The sequence below is a fragment of the Schistocerca nitens genome, chromosome 3 (genome assembly GCF_023898315.1).
Source record: "Schistocerca nitens isolate TAMUIC-IGC-003100 chromosome 3, iqSchNite1.1, whole genome shotgun sequence".
Classification (NCBI taxonomy): Eukaryota; Metazoa; Arthropoda; class Insecta; order Orthoptera; family Acrididae; genus Schistocerca; species Schistocerca nitens.
In genome coordinates this window covers 720,314,441-720,340,780 of record NC_064616.1, presented here as the reverse complement: position 1 = coordinate 720,340,780, position 26,340 = coordinate 720,314,441, and the positions used below count along the sequence as shown (strand labels likewise).

At 38.3% G+C, this 26,340-nt stretch overlaps 1 protein-coding gene across 1 annotated transcript in view; it reads right to left on the bottom strand.

Annotated features, from left to right (window-relative positions):
• LOC126249405 (palmitoleoyl-protein carboxylesterase NOTUM) overlaps window positions 1-26,340 on the bottom strand; it is a 240,559-nt gene that overhangs the window by 51,721 nt on the left and 162,498 nt on the right. The window contains exon 9 of the mRNA XM_049951059.1: window positions 16,367-16,505. Coding sequence (XP_049807016.1) covers window positions 16,367-16,505 — 139 coding nt within the window. The remainder of the gene's footprint in view (window positions 1-16,366; window positions 16,506-26,340) is intronic.

Genomic DNA, 26,340 nt, shown 5'->3' with positions numbered 1-26,340 from the left:
ATTTCTTAGCCAGAGGCAAGACAATTCTTGTAAAGGGGGCATCAACTTAGAGGCACATTATTCTGTTCTCTTACTCCAGTAATGGAGCAGCTTCTTAGTTATCTCACGGCTTACTGAATATCTATTCTTGTTTTCTATCCGAATGTGTTGATTAACCAGGATCTTGATTAATTCCATATTTTGTGATTGTTCCAAGAGTGTTTATTGGCCACATCTTAACTACTACAATGTTTGACAAGTAGAGATCTCTTTTTTTATCAGATATTGTAGCTAACAGAGATTCTCCGATTTGATTTCCTACTTTATAGTGCAGAATTAGCAAACTACTAATCCTAGAGGGGTATAAGTTGGAAGAGAATTTATAATAACAAAAATGATGAGGGCCATCTCTTGGAATTGTAACCTATAAATGAAAAAGTCAGCAGACTGGAAACAGAAGAGAAATTCAGGAATACAATGACAATAATGGAATACATGTCAACATATGGAGCAAAAGAGGAATAAAAGGACAGTTTTATGGGGACCTTGAAGGCTCCTATAGTAAACGGCAAAACTATTACCTGTTCCTTTTTAAGCGAGAATTCAGTGCAAAGACTGGGTAAAATAAACATAGAGGAATGTCAAGAAAATATGCATTAAACAAAGAAAGTACTAAGGATGAATCTGTGTTACATCAGTCTTCTGTTAGAAATCATTTATTCAGGAAGAGTACCTGCTTTTCGAACATAAGGATGCATCTTAAAACACCACAGTTGCTTGTTACTGGAGTAATTTACAAAATAGATCATATGTTAGTAAAAGGGCAGCATTCATTACCAATTATAGATATATGGAGCTATAGGGGTTCCAAACTGTGATTCAGACCACTATGCTGTAAGAGCGATAAAGAGAGAGAAGTTGGCTATAACAAAGAATACTAGAGTGAAAAAAAAAGTAAACTGCAGCACAGAAAAAGTAAATCACCCTGAAACATGTATCCCATGGGCAGAAAACAAAAATTATAGGAGATAAATATAGTTGGAACAAGATCCAGAAATTAATGAAAGAGGCAACAGAAGAAAAAACTGGTATTAGGTAAGAAGATGGTTTGATGATGAACTGATAAATATATGCTAATGATAGAGGATGGAAATATAGCATGGCAAAGTGATGTACAGAGAGACAAGAAGAAATGTCAAGGTATATAAGGAATTAAGACCAAATTCCCACTGAATATGCAAGAAAAAGAAAAAAGAATGGATGAAAGTGACATTTCAAGAAAGAAGAATTAAAGGAACCAAATGAAATGAGAAAATTATCATATGATAGGTCATATGAGGAAAACAATTCAACCAACAAGTAAAAATAGAAGTGGTGGGATATTTAAACATAAAAAAATATATGTTAAAGAGATGGATGGAATATTTTTAAGGTATACTGAATATCAACACAAATCAAATATCAAGAGACCTGCATAAACAGGAGGAGAATATGGAGGCAAGTGAATTCGACTGAAATGAAGCAAAACAACCAACAATGCAAGAGTCAGTAATATATAAATTGGAAATAGCTGTATGTTGCGCTAGGATAAGGTAGTGTCAAAACTTTTAAGCAATGGTGGTCAACAACTAATAGATGAAATCTGTGCATGAAATGCCTAAATCTATAACAATGCTGCTGAGTGAAAATGGGTAACAGTCTCTCTGGCATCCTGTTTAACTTAGCTATGGTTCAAATGGTTCAAATGGCTCTGAGCACTATGGGACTCAACTGCTGAGGTCATTAGTCCCCTAGAACTTAGAACTAGTTAAACCTAACTAACCTAAGGACATCACAAACATCCATGCCCGAGGCAGGATTCGAACCTGCGACCGTAGCGGTCTTGCGGTTCCAGACTGCAGCGCCTTTAACCGCACGGCCACTTCGGCCGGCACTTAGCTATGCTAAGATAAAAGAAGTACAATAGAGATTAAATTCAGTCCTCCACATAAATACACAGGAGGTATTTTAACTGTCAGAAGAGACCTTAAAATGAAGTAATTATAGTAGGAGGAGGACAAATGTTACTGTAAATGAAAATAAGATAAAATACTTGATAATATCCACCACATGACCTGAAAAACTCTAAAAACTTTAAAGGTGTCACCCACTTTAATTATCTATGTGGATATTTAATCAGTCATCATAATATGAGACAATCCATTAGAGTAAAAGGCACAAGCAGGAAAATTCCAGCAGGATAATGTGACACCCCACACATCCAGAATTGCTACAGAGTGGCTCTTCTCAATTTAAGCACTTCCACTGCCCACCAAACACCCCAGACATGTACATTGTTGAGCATATCTGGGATACCTTGAAATGTGCTGTTCAGAAGAGATCTTCACCCCCTCATGCTCTTATGGATTTATGGACAGCCCTGCAGGATTCATGGTGTCAATTTCATCCAGTGCCACTTCAGACATTATTTGAGTCCATGTCATGTAGTGTTGCAGCACTTCTACATGCTCGCAGGGCCCCTCACGATATTAGGCTCGTGGTGTACCAGTTTCTTTGGCTCTTCCGTGTAATAGCGTAGAACACTTGGATGAAATCCTGGTATTTTAGTAGGAATTTTTCCATGTGTAAATACAATTCATATATATGACTTGGATTTGAAGTAAAGTGTTTAAGTACATGCGATTTAATTGCCTGTTATTCTTGTAACTTGTTGTTTTAACAATATACATGGCATCTTTATGGGATCTTGGACTTTTTCTGAACCAGATGGATTCCTTTCCCAGCAAATTTTCAAATTAAAAGACTCTTTTTTAGTGTAAGATCAGTGTCCAGTGCGAAACTCAGCCAGGCAAGTACTAAAGACGTTAAAAAAGTTCAAGATACTCACAAAAGTAAAGTGAAAAATAATGTTAGTATATTTCATCAAAATATTGGGGGATTGAAGAATAAAATTGATGAGCTTCTGCTTTGTTTAGAAGATATAGAAACTGAGAATGTAATAGATGTACTATGCCTGTCTGAGCATCACATTGTCACTGATATGCAAAAGGTTAGCATCAATGGGTACAAATTAGCTTCACAAGTAAGTAGAGATAATATGATGAGAGGAGGAGTTGCCATATATGTCAAAAGCTTTCACAGTGTAAAAAATTTATAAACTAAAAAATTTTGTGTAGAGCAACCTATGGAAGCGTGTGCCACTGAACTTAAACTAAATGATGGCACTTTCAACATAGTAACAGTGTATAGGTCCCCCTCAGAGAATTTCCAGCTATTTTTAGAAAACGTGGATGCTTTGTTATGCTATCTGTCAGACAGGGGGAAGCAAATTATCATTTGTGGGGATTTCAATGTTGATTCCCTGAAAGAGTGTAATAGGAAGAATGACCTTGTAGTATTACTCAGTTCTTTCAATTTGAGCTCCGTCATTGATTTTCCTACTCGGATAACAAAGAACAGCAGTACATTATTAGATAACTTTTTTATAGACCAAGATAAGTTTAAGGACATAAATGCTTATCCTGTTGAGAATGGTCTTTCAGGTCATGGTGCAAAGCTAATTACAGTACATGACATAGCTCCATGCAGTATATCAAATCAGACTTTCAAAGCAGTGCATTCAATTAACAATATAAATATTGCAAACTTTAGGGAAAGCCTACAGCAGCTAGACTGGGATGAAATGTATAAGGAACCCGATGCAAACTTGAAATAAGTTATTTCACGATACATTTTTAAGGGTATTTGAAAATTGATTTACCAAGAAAATAGTTAAACGTAATTCCAAGAAAACATATAAAAAACCTTGGCTAACTAAAGGAATAAGAATATCTTGCAACCATAAAAGAGAACTGTATCTAACAGCAAGAGGGAGTACTGACCCCAAAATTGTTCAATATTATAAAAATTATTGTGCGGTACTAAGAAAAGTTATTAAAAATCCAGAAGCATGTGTATCATGTCTGAGATCAGTAACTCTGATAATAAAATTAAAGCAATTTGGAATATTATTGAAAGGGAAACAGGGCAACCAAGAGCATAGGAAGACTTTAGTGCCATGAAACTGAATGACAAGTGTACTAACAAACAATCAGAAATTGAAAATATTTTCAATAATCATTTTTTAAATGTTGTGGAGAAAATAGGATCTAGATCTTCACTAGAAGAGGCAAGGCTACTGATAGAAGAGGCCATACCTGTGCACTTTGAAACAACTGTAATTCCACCAACCTCTCCCTCTGAAATCAGTAAAATAATAAACTCACTGAAAAGTAAAAGCTCTTACGGAATTGATGGCATTTCCAGCAAGGTACTTAAAGCTTGTTCCCCACAGATAAGTAGGATTCTGAGCCACATATGTAATAGCTCTTTGGAGCAGCGTGTTTTCCCCGATAGACTGAAATATGCCATTGTAAAACCATTGCATAAAAAGGGGGATACATCAGATGTCAACAACTACCGCCCAATCTCTCTTCTGACAGCTCTATCAAAAATTTTTGAAAAAGTAATGTATTCAAGAGTAGCCACCCATATTTGTAAAAATAAAGTACTAACAAAATGTCAGTTTGGTTTTCAGAAAGGCTTTTCAACAGAAAATGCTATATACGCTTTCACTGATCAAATATTAAATGCTCTGAATAACCGGACATCACCTATTGGTATTTTTGTGATCTCTCAAAGGCCTTTGATTGTGTAAATCATGGAATTCTTTTAGATAAGCTAAATCATTATGGTTTGAGGGGGGCAGTGCACAAATGGTTTAATTCATACTTAACTGGAAGAATGCAGAAAGTTGAAATAAGTGGTTCATGTAATGTTAAAACAACAGCTGATTCCTCAAACTGGGGGGCTATCAAGTACGGGGTCCCACAGCGTTCGGTCTTAGGTCCTTTACTGTTCTTGATATACATTAATGACTTACCATTCCACATTGATGAAGATGCAAAGTTAGTTCTTTTTGCTGATGATACAAGTATAGTAATAACATCCAAAAACCAAGAACTAAGTGATGTAATTGTAAATGATGTTTTTCACAAAATTATTAAGTGGTTCTCAGCAAATGGACTCTCTTTAAATTTTGATAAAACACAGTATATACAGTTCCGTACAGTAAATGGCACAACTCCAGTAATAAATATAGACTTTGAACAGAAGTCTGTAGCTAAGGTAGAATTTTCAAAATTTTTAGATGTGTCCATTGATGAGAGGTTAAACTGGAAGCAACACACTGATGGTCTGCTGAAACGTCTGAGTTCAGCTACGTATGCTATTAGGGTTATTGCAAATTTTGGTGATAAGAATCTCAGTAAATTAGCTTAATATGCCTACTTTCATTCACTGCTTTTGTATGGCATCATATTCTGGGGTAATTCATTGTTGAGTAGAAAAGTATTCATTGCTCAAAAACGTGTAATCAGAATAATTGCTGGAGCCCACCCACGGTCATCCTGCAGACATCTATTTAAGGATCTAGGGATCCTCACAGTAACCTCACAGTATATATATTAACTTATGAAATTTGTTGTTAATAATCCAGCCCAGTTCAAAAGTAATAGCAGTGTGCATAGCTATAACACCAGGAGAAAGGATGATCTTCACTATACAGGATTAAATCTGACTTTGGCACAGAAAGGGGTAAATTATGCTGCCACAAAAGTCTTTGGTCACCTACCAAACAGCATCAAAAGCCTGACAGATAGCCAACTAACATTTAAAAATAAATTAAAATAATTTCTAGATGACATCTCCTTCTACTCATTGGCTGAATTTTTAGATATAAATTAAGGGTGGGGGGGTGGGGGGGGTGGGGGACATTAGTATCATGCAATATTTTGTGTAATGTAATATCTTGTACAGACATATTTTATTAACCTGACATGTTCGACATCATTACGAAGTGTTGCATTCATGATCTATGGAACAAGTATTAATCTAATCTAATCTAAACTCTGTTATAGCCAATGGAGGCATATATGTAAATTTTCTATTACACAGAAGCAGGAATGTAGACATAAAAAAAATAATGTACAGCTACAACCTAGTTCCCATAGCCAAATTTCTCACAGATTATCCCCAAATCAAAGCACCCTAACTGACATAATTTTTGCAAACTGGGACAAAAAAGATGGTATCAATATAAGTGAACTTCTGAGTCATCTTACAGTGACATAAATATTTTCATGTAGATCCAGAATCAAGTATCAAAAAGAATGGTTCTGAGCACTATGGGACTCAACTGCTGAGGTCATTAGTCCCCTAGAACTTAGAACTAGTTACACCTAACTAACCTAATGACATCACAAACATCCATGCCCGAGGCAGGATTCGAACCTGCGACCGAATCAAGTATCAGTTACAAGAACATGGTCCTTAGCAAGAACTAACAGTTCAGATTGAAAGCATTTTTATTGAGCACATAAGGAAGCATACACAGAACTGAACTGCCTGCCTCAGCAGAGAGTGCTCCTACGTATATACAAACAGTATGTTCTAACAAATTACAATATTCCACAAATATGTAAGTCTATGAAACATCCATAATACACAAATATTAAATGATAAATAACTGAAGAAGGTAGTAACTGAACCTGTGACCCATACATCACCAGCCAGTGACCACACCATTGCATAAAATGCACAACAAGTGGCATTGATCCCATCCTCGCAAAACAGTGACTCACCATTTCATGCAGCTTACAGATTCTTGGATTTGAACATAGTCATTAGCTCTTTTTATTGTGGCAATCGTGAATCCTCACATCCTTATGGCAATTGTATGTTCAAGTGGAGTTACTTCCATCTTGGTACAGCAGTCATTGGGCAGGTCTTTATGTTTCTATACTGGAAGACTCTATCATATATTTGTGCCTCAGAACTATGACAGGGCTTCATGCAAAGGACTTCGATGAAGTCTCTGCACTGTTGTCCCCTCAGTGAGGTATAATCATCCTTGACATAAGATGTGATGCCTGATCATCAACACAGCTTTCAGTATGGAACAAAGCAGTGCTCAACTTTTTTCTTATAACTCAACTTTCACAGTTGAAAAAATATATACTTGGTTGCCTGGATTGTAGCTCACTGGGACTGCTACGGTCGCAGGTTCGAATCCTGCCTCGGGCATGGATGTGTGTGATGTCCTTAGGTTAGTTAGGTTTAAGTAGTTCTAAGTTCTAGGGGACTGATAACCACAGCAGTTGAGTCCCATAGTGCTCAGAGCCATTTGAACCATTTTTTTGTAGCTCACTGGCAAGTGTTTGGTTTTATAACATTCACGGTCCTAATTTTGGGTGTCCATGGCTCATATACATACCAGCTGTCTTTCCTTCTTCAGTTTTTGTAGTGAGCAATTTGACTTAATCAAACTGAGCATTGTCAGGCTGAAATGGAAACTAAGTAGCCATTGTTATTACATCCTCTTGAGTGTGAATGAGGAAAAATGTGAGACCTGTTACATATTTCATTTTCTATGCTGTATGCAATGTCATGACAGGCGGTATCATTTCCTAGTCTCTGTGTAATCTCTATATACCCTGAAGGCATATCTCCTGCCTTATTAGTAATAATTTCCATGAGGCCATTCACCAGCAGGTGACAGACAGATGTCATTCTCTACACAATGTTGCATTTTGAAATCACTTCTAACACCAGCCGTGAATCTGACACTTTTACACAATGAAAGATCATTCGTTCCACAAATTACTCCACCTTTAAAATTATGTCTTCTGCAAGAGGTCAAATGCATCCTGGTGAAATGGAGCAACTGCAAAAGCAAGAGGTACCAGATGCCCTGGTATAATTGAGGCATATGCTTCCATTATTGGCTATCCCTTTGGTGACTTATATACAGCATGACAGATGAAGACCTGGCCAATGATACATACTTCTGATTCCAGACAACTGGATGCTGGAGTGTTGTGAAAGTACTTCCATGTGGCTGGCCATTATTTGTGACATAGCAAGTTGGAAATATTCCATCTGTTATGAATTCCTGTTAATAACTGATTTCATTCCCTTTCTCCCTTTGCTGATTTCTCAAATTTTGTAAATTCTCTAGGTAGTATATACTTGAGAGGTGTTTGAATACTCCAAAATGTCAACTAAACTTTTTCCCAATTAGATTAATTATTCAAGGTAATATTTTTGATGTGCTGATTCTAATGCTCTACTTAGTTTCACTGGGAAGTCAGTTAAGTTATAACTAATTGAAAATCCCACCCCATTATGTAATGAGAAGAAGCTTGTGAGCTTTGCATTTCTGGGCATGGTGACATCACTAATTATAAAGATTGCCAGTTCAACTATCAAATAAAGTATTTCAAATTCTGTGAAACTAATTCACAAAATAATTAATATTGAGTTTCAGAAGCAGCTACATTGTCCATGTCGATTTGGGCTCTACACTTGTTAAATTCCAATTTTGCCATTATATTTTCGTAATACTGAATTTTATGCACAAGATGACATACTTCACTAACTGATATGTTAAGATTTTTGCATAATCTACCATAATTTTCAATATAGAATTTGTGCTCATAAGTCCAGTGTTCCTAATATGGATGTATAAAATATTTCCAAAAACGTTTCTAAATTCCTAAACCACCACATTTTTCACAAAAAATTATCAGTACTTAAAGTCGATCCTAAATAGCAAAATCTAATGCAACCATTTTATCGTGTAGTTTCCAGAATAATAATTTGTTCATGCAGCAGTCTATAAATAGTCAGCTACCACTCAAAATTTGTAGTCTGCACCCAATCCTGCTCGAGCTAATGAACAGGTAGCACCTGTGTTAAGTTTTCTCAGTGTTTGCTGATGCAATAGCTATGCACAGTTCCTTTGTGTAAATTAAGTATCAGCATCCGAAAAAACTCAGTACTGTCAATGCCTAGAAACTTTCAAGTAATTTCTATGAGTAAAGTTAATGAATATTGAATGAATTGTGTTGTGCTTGGTAGGAGGCTTGGACCAAGACTGTCCTTGCTGAGAGAGGTGACTTTCATTAATGACTGAACTAAGTGAACTAATCCAGTGTACTTCTATCTGTTGAATTATTGCAAGACAGTATTGTATGTGAACTGTGGTGTTATGAGTAAATATGATTTGCATTCTGTGCCACACTTAATTACTTTGTTTAGTGGCCTTGTTTGAGCTACCACTGATTCTTGCACAATGTTTTATTAACTTGTGTTTCAATGGCTGTACAATTTATTCAATGAACTCTGCCAGTGGCCTCTTTGATTTTAATGAGTAGTGACCTGATTTATATGCTGTTAATCTTATGAAGTTGAAAAACTGATCATTGCCCCAACAGTAGAACTTTGTGGATAATACATATAAGGGAAAGTGAAATAAGAATTGTGGTGTTGCGTTCATTATTGAGAAAGCACCAACTAGAACTCTATAAGAATTTGAGCTTACGACTAACATGCTACAAAAGAGCTGACAGAGAATAGGTCCAACAAAAATCGGGTTGGTGAACTTACAAAAAGGTAGCCACTGTGGCTGAGAGGTTCTATGTGCCTCAGTCTTGAACCGTGCTGCTGCTATGGTTGCAGGTTCGATTCCTGCCTTGGGCATGGATGTGTGTGGTGTCCTTAGGTTAGTTAAGTTTAAGTAGTTCTAAGTCTAGGGGACTGATGACCTCAGATGTTACGCCCCATAGTGCTTAGAGCCATCTGAACCATTTGAACTTATAAAATGAGCTGGCTAGGAATGTGGATGACCATTTTAATCCCTTTGGATCATAATTCCTTTTATAAAATGATGCATTACTCAGACTTCATCTTTGTGAGCTTCTGTAAGTTGTGCAGCTAGGATTATCAAATTTATCCATTGAGGCTACTCAGTAGCAGACAGAGGGGGGAACCTGAAGCACTCTCGGGAGACAGGGTCAGATGTCAATGCATTTTTGTACACATATCAACCATCTGCACGTGTATAACTGATTAGATTTGCAATTCTCTGTGTCACATAGAATGACAGCCAGAGTACAATTCATGTATACTATTGTTACCAGGCCTTGTGGGGTATATAAGGTGTGTATATGGTATCAGATGTTGAGTGATCACTGTGAAGGACATGGAGATCCTGCATACTCATATGACACAGTGTTATTAGCAGCCGGCCGAGGTGGCCGAGCGGTTCTCGGCGCTACAGTCTGGAACCGCGCGACCGCTACGGTTGCAGGTTCGAATCCTCCCTCGGGCATGGATGTGTGTGATGTCCTTAGGTTAGTTAGGTTTAAGTAGTTCTTAGTTCTAGGGGACTGATGACCTCAGAAGTTAAGTCCTATAGTGCTCAGAGCCATTTGTTATTAGCACCTAACAGAATTTGAAAGTGGGCTCATTGTGCATCTCCACTTGGCTGGCTGGTCAAATCATACAATATCCAGATTTGTGGGGCACTCAGATGTAAAAGTGGTATGATGCTGTACTGCATAGGAATGTAAGAGCAGGCATACTCATCATCAGCAGTCTGGTTGACCATGTCTGACATCACAAGGTAGGATCACCTTATTGTGTACCAAGAACATCAAAACACCTTCGCATCTGTGCCTGCCAACCAAGAACAAGTAATGGACTTCCTGAAACATTCTATGTCATCCTACACCAACAGTCAGAGACTAGTAGTAACTGAACTAGGGATTTATTGTACCATGCATAGGCTGCTATTAACACAACACATACTGCTGTGTTTGGGTTGCTGACATGACTGTAAAGTATGGACTACTGACAAATGGCATTGCATTGTGTGCAATGATGAATTATGGTTCTGAACTATCTTGGATGACCATCAATGGCAAATATGGCAGCAACCTGTGGAGAGGTCACATTCTTCCCATGTTTTGGAGAAACACAGTGTGTTAATCCTGGCATCATGATGTGGAGAACCATTGGATATGACCTCAAGTCATGGCTGGTAGTGACTGAGCAAACTGTCCGCCCCCGGTAGCTGAGTGGTCAAAGCGACAGAATGTCAATCCTAAGAGCCCGGGTTTGATTCCTGGCTGGGCCAGAGATTTTCTCTGCTCAGGGACTGGGTGTTGTATTGTCCTACTCATCATCATTTCATACCCATCAATGTGCAAGTTGCTGAAGTGGCATCAAATCGAAAGACTTGCACCCGGCGAATGGTCTACACGACGGGAGGCCCTAGTCACATGACATTTACATTTTTTTTACTGAGCAAACTCTGATGGCACAATAGTACATCATGGGCATACAGTGTCCTCACATGGTACCCCTCATGTGATGGTATCTTGGAATTATTTTTCAACAGGACAAATCTTGTTCACACATGAAACTTGTCTCTATGAACTTACTGTGTGAAGTTGAGGTACTCTTGTGGCCAGCAATATCCCCAGATGTATCCCCAATATAACTTGTTTGCACACAGCTTGGACATCAACACCATCCTAGTACCTGTATCCACAATATCAAAGACCAATTACAATAGTTATGGGCCAGATTGCCTCAGGAGAGGTTGTGATGGCTTTATGACATCCTGTCCAACCAAATCAATGTATGCATCCAGGTCAGAAGGAGTGCAACATCATACCCATAAGTACGCTCATACTGCAAGGTTCTTTGTAACTTTGACTCAATTTTGTAATCACTGAGGTAACATCACATACCCTCTCAACTATTGAAGTTTCATTTTGTTTCCTCCTCTCTTTCTGTATGCTTGGTCTTTTGTCAGACAGTGTAAGTCATATAAAGTAAACATGTTTTCTGTGTCATACTGAGCTGATGCTGCCCTGCTAGTACATTCTTGGTGAAATCCACAATGTATCTTAGAATCAGAATAATATGTTCACAAACAATAAGTGTTTGAATAACATGCAAGGATGTCCTGGTATGAATTGATGAACAAGAAAGCTGCATATCTTGGAAATTATTATATTTACTGTAGGAGGGTCTGCACAACAGACAAGAAGATTTCAAAGAGTTTTACGAGACCTCAGTGTGAGTGCCATTGGTAGTGCAAGCTTTGCCTACACAATGCTTTATTTTCTGCCACACATTTGCAAGAACTGATGGTGTGACCAATTCTATTACAACCTTAATCGGGGCAAGCAGAATTACATCATCCACACAAGTGGCATACACTTTCCTTTCATGTACCTCTACACAAGTAAGTCCTACAGATTCAGGGTTGGTAAATGAGGTGGTCATAGAATTGGTCTACTTCTCCTATTCCAGTGATATAGAAATGTCCTTTCAACAAAGGAGCAGACGATGTTGACATAGTTGGGCTAGGTGCTATCCTGTTAAGATATGGTGTCCAGTGGCAGTTTTTGAATGGCTTGACTTTTCAACATATCTAGTTGCGTGATCTCAATAACAACTGGTTCATGGAAAAAGAATGGTGCAAAAATGTCCATCTTCAGCAGACAATACCACGCATTCACTTTCAGGACATAATGTTGTTTCTAACCACGGCATGTGGGTTTTCTGTCCTCCATACCCTGCAGTCGTCTCTGTTCACATGTTTCCAAATGAAATGCAGCCTCATTCAAAAATGCTGTCATCAGCAGATAATTACTATCTTCAACAAGTTCCAGAATCAGCTCAGCAGACTGTTTCTGATAAGCAAAAAATCTAGCTCAAGAGCATGCAAAAGTTGCAATTTGTAACACATGCATGTATTTCCTGACTCTGCTAGACTTCTGTCTATGCGATATGTGAAAGACCAAGAACATGATACTTCCAAGGCAAATGTTACAGATTTTTGTGGCTGGATTAAGACGACAATAGAATGGGTCCCACTGACCAGTATTGTAAATGTGTAGTGAGAGACAGAGTATTGCCTAGACATTGCCTGCACTACCAGTGGTGTCAAAGTAAGGTTTAGTATAACTTAACAATTCTTCTTTCCAGCTGTGAAAACCCAAAGCAATGAGCAGAACAATTTTCATGAAACGCATATTTCTTTTTCATCAGTTCATTTCTAGATATTGTAGATATCATGAGGTAATGTTTCACATGTTATATAAGGCAAAAAAGGAAGGAAGGTTATGGTCTGATGGCCCATTGATGACAAGGTCAAGAGGGATGGAGCACAAATTTGAATTGGGGAATGATAGGAAAGTAAATCATACCTATCCTTCCCAAATGAACCATTGCAACATTTTCCTTATGCAGTTATGAGAAACTAAGAAAAATGTAAATTTGAATGGTTTTACAAAGACTTTAGCTGTCTTTCCCTGAATGTGAGTTCAGTGTCTTAACCACTTCACATAGTTCCCTAGGAAACTTGGCAGTCTAATTTCTCTCTTCTTGAAGTACATGTACCTAAATCTATGTGAATACCATGCAAGCCACTGTACAGTGCTTGGCACAGGGCACATCATACCAATATTATCAGTTTTCTTCCCTATTCCAATCACTTATTGAGAAAGAGAAAAATGATTGCCTAAATGTCCCTGTATGCACCCTAATCTTTCTTATCTTTTTATCATGGTCCATTTACAAGATATATTTTGGTGGCAGCATATTCACTGCACAATGATCGTTTTCTAAATTTACCCAACAGGATTTTGCAAGAACTACATCATCTTTTTTCCAAGGGTTCCCATTTAATTTCCTTGAGCACTCCTGTTACACTTTTATATCGGCCATAATAACCTGTTATGATCCTAGTTGTATGTAGATTGTCTGCAGATGATGCTGTTGTTTACCATATAGTTAAGTCACCACAAGATCAAAACATGAGCACAACAAATCACACAAATTTGAAGTTTGTTGATTTAACTAAATATCTAGGAATTAGAAGTACAAACAACTTTAATCAGAAGCATCATAAAGAAAATGTGGGGAAGATGGACCCAAAAACTGTGCTTTATCTGCAGAAAACTTAAAACATGCAACAAATTTATTAAGCACATTGACTACACTATAGTTGCCCATCCTATTTTAGAGTATTGTTGTGCAATATGGGATCCTTGCAAAATAAGATTCATAGAGGACATCAAAAAAGTTCAAAGAATGGCATCTAATTATGTATTATCATGAAATAGGGGAGAGAGTATGACCTACCAAAGGTATGAGACATGATTTGGGGAACAGTAATTTTTAAAAAAGGTGTTTTTCATTGTAGAAAGAACTTTTCATGAAATTTCAATCACTAATTTTCTTCTTCAAATGCTAAAATATTTTGTGGGCTCCCACATACTTCAGGAGAAATGGTCATCATGATAAAACAAGAGAAACCAGAGTTCAAAATTTAAAGATTTAGGTGCTTATTTTTTCCTATATATTGAGTGTGGAACAGTCTACAAATGTCCTATGAATCTTCTGTAATGCACTTTAGCATGAATAGCAGAGTAGTCATATACGTTCAATAAGTAAAGCAACACATTTTTTTTTTCTCGGACAATTTTGGTTGAAAAAAATGCAAAACTTGTTGTGGGAAATCATGTTTCGTAATGTTCAGACAGGCGGTGGTGCTATATGTGGCTTCATAACAGCATCTCTAGCAGTGGTATGTTCCAAGCAGAGAGCTGTCACTGAGTTTCTTTTATCAGAAAACCAGGTCATTTCAGATATGCATAGGCACTTGTAGAATGTCTATGGAGATCTGGCAGTGAACACAAACATTTGTGAGTCATTGGGTGAGCCATTGGTCATCATTACTGCAGGGTCGCGCAAACCTATCCAATTTCCCACATGCCAGCCGTCCACACACAACTGTGACTCCTGCAATATTGGAACGTGTCAACACTCATTTGAGGTGATCAATGGATCACAGTCAAAAACCTCACTGCACAACTGGAAATATCTATTGGTAGTGCTGAAAATGGCAATCCATGGAGTGGTGCCACACTACCTCTCCTTCAAAGAAAAGGATCAAAACTGCACCCTCAGCTGCTAAAGTTATGGCAACAGTTTTCTGGCACTCTGAATGGGTTATTGTTTTTTATGTTTTCCCTCGTGGTGCAAAGATCAACTCTGATGTGTATTGTACTACTCACCAGAAATTAGAGAAATGACTTCAGTGTGTTTGTCACCACAAAAATGTAAATGAACTTCTTCTTTTCCATGACAATGCAAGACCTCACACAATTCTATGCACCTGAAAGGAGCTCACAAAACTTCACTGGGCTGTTTCTCCTCATCAACCCTACAGCTCAGATCTCTCACCTTCTGACTTCCATCTGTTTGGCCAAATGGTGCAGCATGATGTTCGCTCTGACATCAGCCAGTAGAGTGGTACTGCGCAGGCATACAGGCACTCCCAGAAAGGTGGCATAAGGCCACCACACTGAATGGAGATTATGTTCAAAAACAGAGTTTGTAGTCTAAAGAGTGGGGAATAATATAGTGTCTTGGAATCCTGAATAAAATGGACCTGTTAAAAGGTGTTTAATTAGTTACTGAATACCCATCATAGACATAGATAATGTGTAAAATTTTGTTTACAGGGGCACCACACTTTCCCAGAATCCTTGCAACGAATGTAAGTATTCCATTAGTTTTTGCTAGTACTTATTTCATGTGACTGTCCTATTTACCAGAATTACCCATAAATACTTATGTTATGAGATGCATTCAAGATGTTTGCTGTTAAATCACTGATACAGATAAATATATGAACAAAACAAAAAATATATATAGCTGATATTCGAAGAAATGAATAAACTATGGTCAAGAAAAACACAGAAACTTCTCGAGTACATTCATATCAAAGATTTAGTTTATTCAGCCATTATACTGAGTGACTGACTATTTTAGTTACAAACAAAATGAGTAAGTAGAGGGAAATGGAGCAAACAAATAATGTTAATGTACATAGGTCCAGAAACCAATAGTTTCCCTGATATGACTTATATGCAAGAGCAATGGCGCCAATGTTACAACACCATTAATGTCTGAGGCTATGTTTATTTTGAAACATCGCAAGTGAAAGATAGATACAAAGTGATAAACTATCATCATTTCATTTTTATCATCATAATGCATATCTCAGACTGGTAAATAGAGTTTTGACAGAACGTACATTGGTCATGGCTTGACTTCCCTGGTTTGCAGACGTGAATCCATTGGATTGACAGTGTCAGTGAACTCAAGGAATGCATCACAGATGGTTGTCAGTGTATTCAGAACACACCTGGGATTTTTGAATGCATATGGATGTTTATAAGGAGAATGGTGACCATGCAGAACACTTGTAATGTTTTTATCCTCAAGTATGTATCTGCAATCTGTATCCTTTGAGACTGTTTTATAAGGTGATTGTGTACCCAGCCTTAGTATGTGATACTGGGGATACCATTGGTTTCTGCAATATTTGTTTTTTTCATTGTTCTCTACTCACCCATATATTTGTACCTATAACAATAAAACATCTTGTATAGAAATCATGAAGTACTGATGACTGCCTTACGATACATTCTGGAATGTGTTGCGAAGGCTGTCTCCCATTTTGTAAATGTAGTCCCATTGCTGCTTTGTCACAGGTATGCCTACATTATCAGCTGTCATTTGAGCTTCATCAAAAAGCCACTGAAATATGAACAATGGAGCTGCAATAACAGAAAAATATTAATTAACATATAGTTGATTGATACAATTAACAATTTACTGTAAATGTAAACTTTTAATTTCACCTGGCATAAACAAATTATCCACAACTGATGAATATTTCATGCAATGGAAGTTTATTACAGATACTTTCAGAACCCTTCCTATCCTACAATTTCCTGCAGCAATCATTCACTGATGGTTCCTTGATGTTGTTCTTCCAATGTTACTCATTACAAACACCTGACTTTTTATCACTATCACAAATTCCTCAGTTTCTGTGTGAGGACTTATGTGCATAAACCAGTTGTTCAGTGTTCACATTTTGATATGATCTTGGATGAGGTACTTTCCATATGCCCCAAGCAGTACTGTTTATAATTAAGTTTATCTTTCTGGTATCAATAATTTGTCTTGGACCTTAATACTCTTTCCAAATGATTTTGTTGGATTAAGTAGCATGTATTTTATGTCTGCAGTTACTACTTCTAATTAAACTTTCAAATTTGCTTTCCACAGTGTTGCTCAATATCTTCTGTGGTCCTCCTGCCATCATTTATGTGTAGAATGGTCAATATTTCAACAAATACTTTAGGTTATTTGTGATTATACTATTCAAGTATTTCATGCATCTTTTTTTTTTAATTTTAGTAATTCATTTCAGATGTAGTTCTGTTCTGTTAAAGGTGCAAAATATATAAAGTAGCACCTTACCTACATATTACCAGAGTTTCATCATATATGAGATTATATTCATTATTTCACTCTTTATCTCACAAATCTATGGCACATCAATAAATGATTTTGGATTACGGGTAACAATTCACCAAACAGTAGAACCATTAAGTCATCAACAGGCACAGAAAGCCAGACAGAGAACTTGCTAGCTAGCAGATGAATACTTTTTCAAGCTATAGCACATATACATACACATACATATGTGTGTATGCATGTGTATTTATGTGCACTCTAGCTTGAAAAAGGATTCATCCAAAACCAGCAAGTTTCCAGTTTTTAATGTTCCTGTCAACAACTCAATGCCTCTGCTATTCAGTAAGTTGTAACTTTGGTCATAAATTAATCACATTCTGGCAGAACTTTCCATTACTACACATCACTAAATCTCATGTGTGTGACCAAGCTGAATGCTTCTTTTGATAGTTAATGAAGAGTGTACACATGTTTGCCTAGTATGTGTAGCGTGCTCTGATTCAACAAAAAATATGATACGGTGTTCTTTCTTCACTCAGTCTTCCTATTCTTCTGCCAATGAGTTATTTTGCATCAAGTGTCTTTACATTTTCTTGTTTTTACACAGCATGAAAACTTAAAATTGTATCTAAGTATGCAATGGGTGAATGAGGTTCCATTCTTTTGGCACCAGATATGGTATTCCCTATGTTAGATAAGCTGGTGTCAAGAGTGGTTGTTCAATGAAGAATTGAAATTTTTGAAATGCTACATGTTGGTTACACTAAAACATTTACAACCACAATTTTGCGTACAATCTGAGAGAGGCACTTTCCATCATAATGCTGTAACTTCTTCCATGCAAATGATAGGTAATTTTGATTTTACTGTTTGTTTGTTCTTTCTTCAACACTCTAAGCTTATGGATTATTTACATTGTAAATTTCTCCTTGTGTGCAGGAGCATTAAATTTCTATTTGGTCTTGGAGCTCATCCTGCTGGATAGTTTATTTATCTAGTTACTGACAATACTGTTCATAGTTGGTGTTGACCATTTTGTTCTGTTTATTCCTTTGCCACAGTTCTCTACAAAACTTCAGCCTTTTGCACTTACCAATTCTTGTTTGAATGGTTAGTAATAGTGATTATTACTTGATGTTCTAGATTATATTCTGTATGTTACCTCATACTTTCTCTTTATTGGTAATATGTTTCTTGATTCTGTTACTAGTACAGCCAAGCATAGATTGATGTCCCACTACATCTTTTCTTGACATTGAAGTGAGATCTGTTTGTCATGTTAATGTCTTGCCTCAATTAATGTGCTGTAAATGCACTGATATTATCTTTCAAAATATTGGTGCACTGCTGAAATGGATGTTACATGGATTGACCCCTGTCAGTATGTCCCCATAAATGTGTTGCAAATGTATTGACCTTATCTTCCAATTTGTTGGTAACATTGTTGAAATGGATTTTACTTGGTCTGTATGTCACCAGTCACATGTGTTTTGTGGGAAGTACTTTTACAGTCAGTTAAAATAAAAAAATTCTTTACTTGGTCTGTATGTCACCAGTCAAATGTGTTTTGTGGAGAGTACTTTTACAGTCAGTGTTAAAATAAGAAAATTCTTTGAAATCTTGAAGGATGTATTGTGGTCCTGTGTAGGAGACACTGCTCCATTCATGCTTTACTAAATTATAACTTGAAATTTTCAACCTTTTTTGCTTAGAGCCCTAATGTTTACAGAGTTGGACGTTTTGACGGTTTGACTACTGCTTCACAGTATACTTATTCCCTCATGAAGTTTGTTGTAATTAACTCACTGCAATTTGAAAAGAACAATGATGTACATAATTACAATACCAGAAGAAGAAATGACAATAATTACTCCACATTATGGTTGACTTGAGCACAAGAAATTGTGGACAATGTAGACACACAGGGAGTCACTCCCAATAGACGTCAGGTGCATTTTCTCTGATATTTCAACAGATATTTGCAATTTTGTTATTGCATTGTGTAGATAGGGTCAGCCCAAACAAATAGTATTTATCACATCTTTCAAGTGATGCCCAGTGTTGACAAAAAGTGTGTTTGTTTCCTGTTACAAAGAAAATTATTTTTTTAGAGAAAATTCTACATGCATATTTGATAAGAGCAGAATTCAATATTCAATTTATTGATATGCATTAACAGCATCAGTAAAACAATTAAGAATAACCAGTACTCTAGCAGTGACAGCACTGTTCTGGCCACACTGATGGCTGTTGCCAAGCACATAGTGCTACTGAGTAGCTGCTGGATTGCTGTTTATTCTTCATGTTTTACTCTCTCTGTTAACACACATTGATAAAATGAGTATCAGAGTAGACTAATTCAGGAGCACTTTATCGGATGGGCACTTAAAATTCCAATTAAAAAATAATTTTAGTTATGAACTGTTTATGTGAAAACTTTTAAAGCTTTTTAAGTGAAGCAAACTTTATTAATGTTCTGCACCATTTATTATTCATGTCCACACATTTATTTCTTAACATAGTCACCCTGGTAATGAACACGTTTTTCAGATGAAGAGACCAGTTTGTTGACTCTGCTGAATATCTGGCTCTGTTAATGGAGCCACTACCTCACCTCTGCTTGCACCATGTCATCACTATGAAAGTGAAGTTCTCGAAGTCATTCTTTAAGTTTTTAGAACAGATGAAAATTGGAAGGGGCCAAGTTGTATGGGGAATGATCAATGACAGTGAACCCAAGGCATCGGATTGTTGCAGATGTAACAGAGGTTGTATGTGATCTGGCATTGTCACAATGAAGAAGAGGGTGCTCCATGTGCAGAGAACTGTTCAAATTTGTGCTTTCAGAGATTACAGCACTCTGTTTCTCATGCACCAACATAGTTACATTACACACCACCATGTTACACTCTAGAATTTGGAGTCACCTAGCAGCTAAGGAATGCAACCTGCATCATCAAAATGGAAAGACTGACCAAATAACATGCATGACATGTAATATCTCAGCCAATATTGAGAACAGAATAAAAAAGTCATGGGCATATATATATGTAGCCACATTTATGAATTAATTTGTGATTTGAATGTAAAATGACTCGTGGCATGACACAATGATTTGTTGTGCAAATGATCCATGAAACATAGAACAAATTATCTAACTTAACTCTGCTGCCCCTAGTCTTTTACACATGACATTCCTTGGTATTCATTATGACATTTGGGGGTATTCAGACATGTTGCCATCTAAGTGGTTAATTATTAGCGCAGTTAAAAAGAACAGTAATTCAGTTAATACGAGGGCTGCCATGAAAGAAATGCACTGCATTTTTTTTCTCAGACGAAAACAATGCTACAAATGTGAAATGTTATGTATGTATAATTTTAAGTTCCTGTCATCTCCGGAAGATAGCGTAGCTGCAGGACAGTTTCAAAATGGCATCTGTAGGTGATGCATATTACAAGCAATGTACCGCCACTGAATTTCTCACTGCAGAGAAAGAAAATGTGGGAAATATTCACAAACACTTGTGCAAAGTCTATGGAGCATCTGCTGTTGACAGAAGTGCAGATAGTTTCTGGGCGTGGAGGATGAGGTCATCAGAAGGCGGTTCAGTGGAGCTCCACGATTTGCAACAGTCAGGAATACTACCCAAGGCTGTCACACCTGACATGTTGCAGTGAGCTGATGTTGCCATTCACGAGAACAGATGCATTATGACTCAGCAGTTAGCACTGCATCTGTCAGTCAGCAAAGGAAGTTCACAAGTGAAGCACTGGCTCTGCCACCAGGACAAAGAGTGGTACCAACAGGGCATTCATGCCCTTGTTTTGCACTGCAGGAAGGCCATAGAATGGGATGGGGATTACATGGGAAAAAAAGGTGTGTAGATAAAACCCCATTTTTGTGTGTGTGTGATTCTCATTATATTCAATAAAGAATTGTTGAATAAAAAAATGTGGTGTATTACTTTCTGGGCAACCCTCGTATTATCAACAGCAGTAATAATAATATCACTTAGCAACTAATGGCATCCGTCCAACCTTGAGGGATGATGGTGTAGCATGCTTGGTTCAGAGTCTGCAGCGTCTGCTGTGGCTAAAAAGTCCCACTCGAGAGTGGCAGTCCCTACTGCACTTTGGACATGTGAAATTTGAGGGACTTCGAACAGAAGCCGCTCTGTCTCTTCGCTTTGTCCTCTTCCTGATTTGTTCCTGTGTGCGTTCGTCCTCTGAGAGCTTGACGCCGTTGCGCACAGTTACTCGCCACTTGACACGGTCATCTGCAATGCTTTCCCAGCGGCTTGGATTGATTCTGGTCTTGGTCAGGTCTCTCTTGCAGACATCCTTGAAATGAAGATGCGGTCGTCCCACTGGCCTCACACCTTCCTGAAGTTCGCCGTACAGCAGCTGTTTCGGTATCCGCTCAGGTTCCATGCGCCTGACATGTCCCAACCATCTTAGACATCGATGACTCAGGAGTGCAAAGATGCTGGTTGTGCTTGCACGATGAAAGACTTCGGTGTTGGGTACTCTATCTCTCCAAGAGATCTGAAGGATCTTCCGGAGACAGCGGAGATGGAAGCTGTTGAGTCGAGATTCATGCCTAGAAAGAGTTGTCCATGTCTCACAGCTATAGAGAAGGGTGCTTATAACACAAGCGTTGTAGACTTTTAATTTAGTTTTTGTGGTAAGCAGTCCGTTGTTCCATACTCTGTTTTTCAGTCTAGCCATGACAGATGATGCCTTTGCGATTCTGTTAGTAAGTTCAGTGTCCATGGACAAGTTGCTACATATTGTGGATCCCAAGTAGGTAAAGTCATCAACTATCTGGAGAGGATTGCCATCAATGCTAATGGATGGAAGGTTGGTAGTGCTCTGCGCCATGATCTTAGTCTTTTGAAGGCTGATGAGTAGACCAAACTTTTCACAGGCATTTGATAATTTGTTGATTATATACTGCAGCTCATCTTCTGTGTTCGCTACTAGAGCTGCATCGTCCGCATATAACAACTCACGGATAACGACTGTATTTACTTTGGTCTTGGCCTTGAGGCGAGCGATGTTGAAAAGATTTCCATCAGACCTCGTATGTAGATACACTCCCTCCTCACAGTCTTCAAAGACAAATCTGAGCAGAAGGGAAAAGAAAATCCCAAACAATGTAGGAGCTAACACACACCCCTGTTTCACACCGCTATTAACAGGGAATGCTTCTGATGTTTTACCGTTGAAGCAAATTGTTGCTTGTGTTTTCTCATGGAAAGAGACAATTATCTGCAGTAGTTTAGGTGGGCATCCAATCTTCTGCAACAGTTTGAAAAGCCCATTTCTGCTCACTAAATCAAACGCTTTAACAAGGTCAATGAAAGCAATATAAAGTGGCCTCTGCTGCTCACGACATTTCTCTTGTAGCTGTCTTAAGGAGAAGATCATATCTACGGTTGATCGGCCGGGCCTGAAGCCACACTGAGATTCTGGGTAGATTCTGGAAGCTAAGATCTGTAATCGCATTAGGATGACTCTTGCATAAGCTTTCCCGGCTACACTTAGTAATGAAATGCCTCGGTAATTGTTACAGTCACTTCTGTTCCCTTTCTGTTTATATAGAGTAACTATCCTCGAATTCCGCATACTCATCGGGACATTACCTTCTTCCCAGCTGGTTGTGATAAGTGAATATAAATATTTGAGAATAACAGACTTGTTGTACTTAATAACCTCTGCAGAGATCCCATCTTCACCTGGGGCCTTTCCGTTAGCAAGAGAATCTATTTCTCTACTAAGTTCTTCCATAGTAGGCATTGCATCTAGTTCTTCCATAACTGGCATTTGTTTGATGGCGTCACATGCATCCTTGCTAACTTCATTCTCGACTGCATACAACTCGAGGTAGTGTTCAACCCAGCGTTCCATTTGTTTGCCTTCATCAGTAATGACTTCACCCGTCTTGGACTTCAGAGGTGCTGTTTTTCTGACAGTTGGTCCAATTGCTTTCTTAATACCATCATACATTGCCTTAGCATTCCCAGAGTCGGCCACTTTCTGTATACCTACACATAAATTCAGCCAGTAGTTATTTGCGCATCTCCTGGATGTTTGCTGTGCCCTGTTCTTTGCTTTCCGTAGGTCATCTCGAGTTCTTTCATTTGGGTTTCTTTTGTAAGCAAGCAGGGCTTTCCATTTAGCCTCAGTGACTGGTTCCATTTCTTCCAAATTTTGCTCGTACCAGTCCTTATTTCTTTTTCCTTTTATTCCATAGGCCAATACTGCTGAGTTGTAGATTGCACCCGAGAGTTTTGCCCATTTCTTATCAACATTCCTTTCTGCTTGCACGTTTCCTGGGAAAGCACTTTCAAAATTACTGGCAAAATCCTGCTTTCTTTGTGTGTCATGAACATGATCTGTGTTGATACGGGGATGACCTGTCGGTTTAGCGTGGTGACATTTCTTAGGAGTGAGCCTCAATGTGCACGCCACTAGGGCGTGGTCTGTGTTGCAATCAGCACTATGATAACTTCGTGTCAGTAGCACATTTTTGAGACCAGTACGCCTAGCTATGACTAAGTCAAGTTGATGCCAGTGATGAGAGCGCGGGTGTCTCCAAGACACCTTGTGCTGATCCTTAAGCTGGAAATATGTGTTTGTGATACAGAGTCCATAAAAGCAGCAAACTTCAAGCAGTCTCTGGGCATTTTCATTCATTTTTCCCACCCCATGATGTCCCAGGCAATTCGGCCATATGTCGTTATCTGATCCAACTCTAGCATTAAAGTCCCCTAGAATATACAGTGTCTCGGTGCTAGGTACCTTGGCTATTCTGTCACTGAGTAAGTCATAAAACAGATCCTTCTCTTCCATGCTGGATGATAAGGTAGTAGCGTACACATTTAGGATGTTGACAGTGCCACTTGAGGAGCATATTTTCAAATCAATAATTCGCTCTGTTCCACCGGATGGTGGCACAGTACAGTCCAGGAGGGCGTTTTTAACAGCAAATCCTACGCCATGAAGTCTTGGCTCGTCTTGAGACTTCCCCTGCCAGAAGAATGTGTAATTATCCTCCCTGATAGAGCCCGCATCTGGATGCCGCGTCTCCTGCAGTCCCGCAATGTCTACATTCAAACGATGGAGCTCTCTGTCAATTACGGCAGTCTTACGGATGAAATCAACCTCTTGGGCATCGTCAATGTACCTTGGACACATTGTCCTAGCAACACAGCATAATTATTCATATGATAGTACAATTAATGTCTTTTCAGTTTTGAGAGTAACATAGCTTGAAAATCTTTAGCATTCCTGAAATATATGTAGTCACATTTATCACGTTTCTTAGTCTCCCAATTAACAGAAGTCTTGTCTCAATTGTATCATTAAACTGAACAATTAAGTTACCTGGCTATTGATTTTATCCTTTCCAGATTACAATTTCAGGTGTAACAATGAACTCCATCAGACATGTGTATTGAGACTACACTGGACACGTTCAGACTTATCCATCTGGATATTCAAGAAGTATAAGAATTTTTTATAATTGCCAATACAGGGTGATTTTTTCCACCATGTACAAACTCTAGGGATTTATTGATGAGAGGATATGGAACAAAAAATGTCTAATAAACTTACATCCAGAACTGCATGATTTCCATACTAGAGACCGCTTATTCAATCAAACTTCATTACAGAGACTGTGGTCTAATACGTGCTGTACCACGCAACCACAGTTACAGTATGCACATACTTTGTTACAGGTCATCTAATATGCACTGTACCATGCAGCCACAGTCACCATATGCACAGTTTCCTCGTAGAGGGTGGTACTGTTCCTCAATCGTCATGTCCTAGCACTGTCTTCTGCCATAGTAATTGGTAATGTTTTGTCTGATTCACATCTCTTGCTGATTCACCTCATATTGGATATGATACAACGTTGAATGCAATGGTTCCGTATTTGAATTGAGAGCTGGCCGACATGGTGTTTACTTATGGAAAGGTCAATGGCAATGGACAGTGGGCAGCAAGGTTCTATCAGGAGTCCTATACCTGCCAACAACAACCACAACATTCAATGTTAGCAACAGTGGTTCACCATTTGCCTGAGACAGGATCATTTCAGGAAGCAGGAAATCCTGAAGGGCATAGCCAAAATGTTTTGACACCAGACTTGGAAAAAAATATGATTAAGACTGTGGAAGGCTACCATTATGTCAGTACCAGGCAGTTAGCCTACCAGTATAGGGTAAGACAGATAAATGTGTGGAACATTCTCCATGACAATTGTTACTACCCTTATCACTTACAGTGTGTACAGGGCTTACTAGTGACAGACTTTCCACATCAGGAACAGTTTTGTCACTGGTTTCTCCAACAGGCAACAAAGATTCTGGGATTTATATCATCCATCATATTCACAGATGAGGCCACCTTTACGCAGAGTGGGATCTTCAACTTTCATAACAGTCATCTGTGCAATAGTATGCATAACCCCCATGGTATAGTGACAGTGAATCATTAGCATTGGTGCAGCCAGAATGTATGGGCCGAGATAATTGGCGACCATATTTTGGGACCAGTCTTCTTTCCATTTGCAGATCAGAACAATCAGCTCTTCTTGCAGATGACTTTGCCTCCCCTGCTGAAAGAAATGCCATTAATGATTCAAAGGGTTATGTAGCTGCTACATGATGGTGCTCCAGCCCACTTCGCTGTTAACATCCAGACACATCTCAATCGTTTCTTCGCTGGTTGATGGATCGGACAAATGGTCCAGTTGGATGGCCTGCTCATTCACCAGATCTCAACCTGTGCAATTTATGGTTATGGGGCTATCTCGAAAGGATCATTTATGCAGAGCATATTCCAGACATGGTGACACTGGAGTAGCATATTCATGCTGTATTTGACTCTGTTCAGATGCAGCCTGGCCTATGTGAACGTGTGAGACAGAACATGCTACAGTACATATGCACGTCCGTTGAGACACATAGAAACTATTTTCAACACATACTGTAACTGTGGCTTTATGGGACAGCGTGAATTAGACTGCAGTCTCTGTAACATTGTATGACTGAATAAATGGTCTCTATCATGGAAACTATGTATTTCCAGACATATGTCATGAGACCTTTT